Source organism: Limulus polyphemus, unplaced genomic scaffold (genome assembly GCF_000517525.1).
Source record: "Limulus polyphemus unplaced genomic scaffold, Limulus_polyphemus-2.1.2 Scaffold7650, whole genome shotgun sequence".
Taxonomy (NCBI): Eukaryota; Metazoa; Arthropoda; class Merostomata; order Xiphosura; family Limulidae; genus Limulus; species Limulus polyphemus.
In genome coordinates, this window is record NW_013673260.1 from 24,223 (window position 1) to 30,378 (window position 6,156).

Sequence of the window (6,156 nt, forward strand, 5' to 3'; positions counted from 1 at the left end):
ATCATATATAAAGTTTAGGCACCTTAGAACGCCTTTCTAAGAGAGGCCACATTTGCATTTCATCATGATGGTGAAAAGTATTTTGCTAACGGTTTTTCTTCCTTTTTTTCCAGCAATCGGAGATGTTCTGATGAAGCCCATCAATTTCTTCGGTGACTACAACACTGTGGATGGTTTTGTCATCTTTCTCACGGGCAACATCTCCAACAATAATTTGTGTTACCTAGAACTGGTACCACGGTTGTGTATTAGTTGCACCTTGAAATTGGAGAAGTACAATCACTTGTGTCATTATGGGTAACACGTGTTCACATTCCATCCATCTTACCCCCTGCCGTTCCTCCATCTCACCATCATTTCAAATAAAAGATAATGAGCAAAAACGAGTATTCAGATATGGAGCTTCTGAAACCCGGCTTCTACCCCCACCCCAGCTCGGTCAATGTCTCAGGATGACTGAAAATGGGAATATTCTTCTGAACGGAGGAACTATAAGTGGTCGAAAACTGCACAGTCTTATAGAAGGAGAATCTGATCCCGAAGTTCTAAGAATTTTAGAAAAACGCATGGCTAGATCAGATCACTTTGAACAAAATACCGATCATATATATAAATCTCACAGTGATCCCGATATTGTTCACAGTTTAATAGATCAGGAGAACAACGGGATCATGCAAGAGGAGAAAAGACACTTTCATAAAAGTGCAGCTGCTGTCAGTCCGAGTAAGGCTAAAATCAAATCGAGGAAGAAAAATCGTGCTCCTGAACCACCTCAGTCATTGTCCACAGATCAGGACAAACGGTCTTTCCACAGATCAGACTCACATTTACTTAAAAAGAAGACACATTTTATACCAAACAGAAAAGAGTGGAAAACTAAACATCCTGCACCTCCTCCACCACCTCTTTTATTCAGTGAGAGAGGGAAGTTGGAAACACTTCAAGAAATTCCTGGAGATGGAGATAGCAGAAGCTCAGGTGATATATTTAGAATGAAAATTTCGGGGAACAGAGATGTTTCGAAAAATATAGATAACAAGAGCTTCTTTGAAAATACAGAAAAAAATCACAGTATAGAAAGACGAGAGAAAAACCGAGTTGTAGTAGAGAAAAAGGCAAATGTTACAACCGAGAACGATAGCTTCCAACAGACGAGAAACGTCGTGTTTAACAGTAAACATATCACAACGAAAAACCATAAGTTACGATCGCTGTCGAGTCTCTTGTGCAATAACCCAGAAAATCGACGAACATTTAAAGAACAAATTGAAGCTGCAGCGAGAAAACATTTCCAACAAATAGAGGTTGGTAAAGAAGTCTCGAAAATTACAGAAAAAACCCAAATTAACCAAGAAGCTATAAAACAGGAAAGAGGACAACATTTTGAAAGTAAAGAGAATGAAACTGAGTGTTGTTCATCCAAAAAGTTTTATTTCTCAGAAAAACTACCCTCAAAAGGTCAAAACCCTGATGAATTAATGTTAACTGGGGCCCAGAGTTTTAGGAAATCCACTGAACCTCGAGACAGTGATAAAACAAACCCTGTTGTCACAAAAGCTGTCGTTTCCCACACATTTTCTGCATCAGACCAGCCTGAAAAGGTAACAAAAGTTATAGAATTTACTAAAAATGAAATTTCCAATCAACTAGGGTATGTTAGAGGTCATAAATCACCTTTTATTACACACACGAATTCTGAAGTTCAACAAGAAGTTCTAAATAAGGCTGCGTTAGATCCAGTTGACACAAGTCGTTATGATAGATCACTTAATAATAGATCAGATGAATCTCAACGGACAAAGATGAAACATGTAGATTACAATTCTTCGACATTGCCTTCGAATAAATCACATTCTAGTGATTCTGATGAAAACAACACTGACATTAGGCTTCAGCTTAAGCCAACGCTTCCAAGGAAACACCTTCAAATTCCTAAATTTTCTCCTTCAGAAGCCTGGAAATGTTTGAACATTGATCGAATAATAGGTCATCAGGACTCAGACCTCAGCAGCAATGAGGAGGACATCAACGAAGAAAGGATTAATCAAATGAACAGATCATTTGCCCCCCGAAGATCCATTGTTGACCTCTGTGATGATTCGGAAATTTCTCAAGATGGTGAGAGACCAGTGTTTGTGCACGAAGAAGGAGATGAACCACAGATAAATAAAAATCAAAGACCAGAGGTTCTTGGAAGTTCCTCACCCGAGATGTCAGCTACTAACAGACAGACCTGGATTCCACAGAACGATCTTGATGATTCGGAGACAGGAAGCATTAATAACTGTGAATCTAACCAGAAACAGAAATACAGTTCTGAAAACATGTTAACACAGGCCAAACTAACACTCCCAAGTAGTATGTTTGGTGGATTTCAGTCTCTACCAATGCCAAATGACAACAATGGTATCAACTCCTCATCTTTTAACAAAGGAAAAAACGGAAGGTGCAAAAAGAAAGATAAAGATGTTACGACACAACATTTTAACAGTCTCAGAAACATAAAGAAGGCTTTCAGATTTGGAAACAAAAATATTAGTGACGAAGCCTACTCAAGATTAGATCCAAACTGGTCATTAAGTCGCAGTATACCAAATAATATCTATAAAATTCACGAAACAGAAAATATAGGTTTGAGAAAAAGTAAATCAGGCTCTATTTTTCCTTCTTCACATGAAGAGCGTAATGATAACACAGATGCATTTTCAAAACAGACACAAGAAATGCAATCTTTTCTATTGCAAGACAAGGGACCGATGATGTATTTACCAAAATGTGCATCTTCACGATCCTTTAGCGAACTGAACAGAGAATGTGAACTGAACCCATCAACCACAAAAGTACAACCTAGAAGAAAGGATAAGAAAAAGTTTGCCTTTGATAGCACGATAAGGAAGCACGAAAGACAAAACTTAGAACTGAAGCTTTCACGGCAGGCAGCAATGAAAGAGAAGGAGAGAGAAAAAGAAATAAAATTGATGAATAAAGTAGAAGATGAGTTTCGCAAACAGAGGGACAAGGAGAAGATAAGTATTCGATACCAGCTTAGAATCTTGAACATGGAAGAAAACAAAGATGGATCTTTTTTAGAAAAACAACACACGATTGGCCAATTCTTAAATAAAAATTCAACAAAAAATGGGGGAGATGTTTTCATTGGTGACTCTAATACTACATTTGGGGAATCAGATCAAAAGGATTCAGCATATACTTCTGAAAACTCCTCACCACAAACCACATCGTCACCTGTAGAGAAGTCTCAGAACCAGCCTCAGGTAGATCAGTGGAATAGGACAACAGGGATGAGTAAGTGGTTAAGAAGACAACGACAAGCTAGTGACTCTCCTGAGAAACCATTCAGCCCTCCTAGGCCAGAGCCAGAAGGAGCCAGATCGTCTGGAGATGAGTGTAAACAGTGTAATGAATACCAGTGTCAACAAAGTACGATATGCCAGTCATTAGCAAAACCAGCAAAAAATAAAAATGTAGCTAAAAATAGAGAAAAGAAGAATGTTCATGAAAAGACAGTAAGACAGGATAAGGTGAACAATTTATGTGACAACAATGCTCCCATAGAATACGATTCTACAAATCGGAAGAGGTATGACTGGACTTCCAATTTGAAGGAGAGATCAGTTCAACCTTGTAGTAGCGAGAACACCACTAGACAGGCAATTGAAAGTATAAATCAAGAAAAACATGTTGTATTGAACGCTTCAGTTATTAACAGAAGACATGTTAAAGACTGTCAATTTTCTCAACAACTCCATAATCGAGAAGACAAAGAATTTGCCCAATATAAGGAATCAAGACTTTTATGTGCTCTGACTGACTTGTTGCCAGAAAGTACAAGGAACAGCGATTACTACAGGTGGAGAATGCGGTTAAGAAGAAAATCTTTCGATGATGTAGAATCAACTTCAGATGATGCATCTTCAAGTGCAAGTGAAGGACAAAATATCCTCCGGGAAAGTTCAAAACAGACGAAGTACTTAAAAAACGACTGGTTACTGGATAACAATTTACCTTTTTTCAGTGACTATCAACGTAAGTCAGAAGGTAAACCTCAAACTTATATCAAACAAGAAGCCTTCGCAGACTATGATGTACTGAGTAAACCCGATCTCAGTCTGGTGCTCACCCAGCCCTTTAACCCTTGCAAGGAATATCGACCAGTGCCATTCAGTTCGTTACCACAGTCACCAAAGAAAGTGGAGTTGTAATATAAGGTAAAATAAAATAATATTTTGAGTTAACGTTCCCATTGTTCAAAAACTGAATTTCCTAGTTATTTTTTTTTACTTTTCAATTGTGAATTGGTTAGAAATATTTTCTTCCCTTTTTTATTTTTATTTATATAACATAAATATTCCTCTGATTTTGCCTGGAAAATATTTTGAACATAAAATTCACATGATAGCGTTTTCAGATTATCTAGGCAGTGAAAAGGATGACTAACTTTGGTATGGTAATACAGGTGTAACTTAATATTTCTTTAAGTACATATAAAAGACCCTTTGTCATTTATCGTTCAGAAATTAGCCAGATGCACCATCAACACTTTATGAACGTTTTAAGAAAGAAAAACTATTTATGTCACTTATATACAGAATTCTTCCCAGTATATATATATATACACGTTACCACAGGTCATCAAGAAATGCACATTTACATCCAAGCAATAAATGCCTTCTACAGTATTCAGATATTACTCCTGACTTGAAAGCAACATACATCCATTATAATGCCAAGACTTGGCTTTCAATCAATACACACTTACTACAATATTCAGATCATAACCGACTTTAAATCAGTACACACTTACTACAATATTCAGATCATACCGGACTTTAAATCAGTACACACTTACTACAATATTCAGATCATACCGGACTTTAAATCAGTACATACTTACTACAATATTCAGATCATACCGGACTTTAAATCAGTACACACTTACTACAATATTCAGATCATACCTGACTTTAAATCAGTACACACTTACTACAATATTCAGATCATACATGACTTTAAATCAGTACACACTTACTACAATATTCAGATCATACCTGACTTTAAATCAGTACACACTTACTACAATATTCACATCATACCTGACTTTAAATCAGTACACACTTACTACAATATTCAGATCATACCAGACTTTAAATCAGTACACACTTACTACAATATTCAGATCATACCGGACTTTAAATCAGTACACAAAATGTCTATAGTAAGAATTTATTAAATATCCATTCTATCAGTTTTTTTCTCTGCTAACAAACTGAAAACGAAATAACTACTTGGAAAAGAAAAAATATATATGTGTTTAGGTAAATGTCAAAAGTTAAATCATGTTGATGCATTTTAAACAGGATTCTATAAAAGCTTTAAAAGTTGCTTTTGAAGTGAAAATATGGTACTCACAGATGAAAAGATAACTTAATTTTGAGAGTAGTATGAAAAAAATATGTATTTATTTGCATAGTAATTTTTAGCATATATTTCCATGTGTATACTGAAATCTAATTTGAGATTTTTCATAAGTGCATGACAGTGTTATCCAATTACTTTCTTTAAACCATACAAAATGAACTACTGTAAACTGTATTTAAATTTGTCGCTTTACCAACAGTTAGTTTATTAATTGTACAAGATGAAGATAATGTTTGTTTTTGTTTTCTGCAGATTTTATAGAAAAGGACAGCAGCATCAAGTGTTCAAAGGTTGTGGAGATAACTAAACACCTGATTCAGTAAATCAATACTTCAAAGCTGGGATATATATTGAACTTTTTTGGTTTGAATGAGTTGTTCTGATTCAGTTACTTACTTCCTAGAATGGTTATACTTTTGTTACTGATAACAAGAAAACATTTACGTGTATATTTACAAAAACCTTGAGTTGGATACTAATCTATGATGGTTAGAAAAAAAAATCAAAGAATTCACTTGCATTTCATTAATAATCCAGTATAGTAGTTTAACATTCAAATACATTTTTCTATTGATAATTTATAAAAGTCTCAGTGTTTCATCCAAACTGAAATACTTAGAACTTTTGAGTTATATTGGAAATAATATTTCTCTAAGTTACACGTGTAATAACGAGGTATGTATGTATCTATATAAATATATATCAACTTATAACTTT

General features: G+C 35.1%; 1 protein-coding gene across 1 annotated transcript; it reads left to right on the top strand.

The window, feature by feature from the left end:
• The first annotated feature begins 293 nt into the window (after positions 1 to 293).
• LOC106474757 (titin homolog) lies at positions 294 to 5,815 on the top strand. The gene is made up of 2 exons (XM_022403064.1): positions 294 to 4,229; positions 5,692 to 5,815. The coding sequence occupies exon 1, from the start codon at positions 294 to 296 to the stop codon at positions 4,221 to 4,223; it is 3,930 nt and encodes a 1,309-aa protein (XP_022258772.1). The 3' UTR covers positions 4,224 to 4,229; positions 5,692 to 5,815.
• The last annotated feature ends 341 nt before the right edge of the window (positions 5,816 to 6,156 follow it).

Excerpts from the sequence above, each read along its gene's own strand:
- LOC106474757 (XM_022403064.1), top strand. The coding sequence starts at position 294 with ATGGGTAACACGTGTTCACATTCCATCCATCTTACCCCCTGCCGTTCC.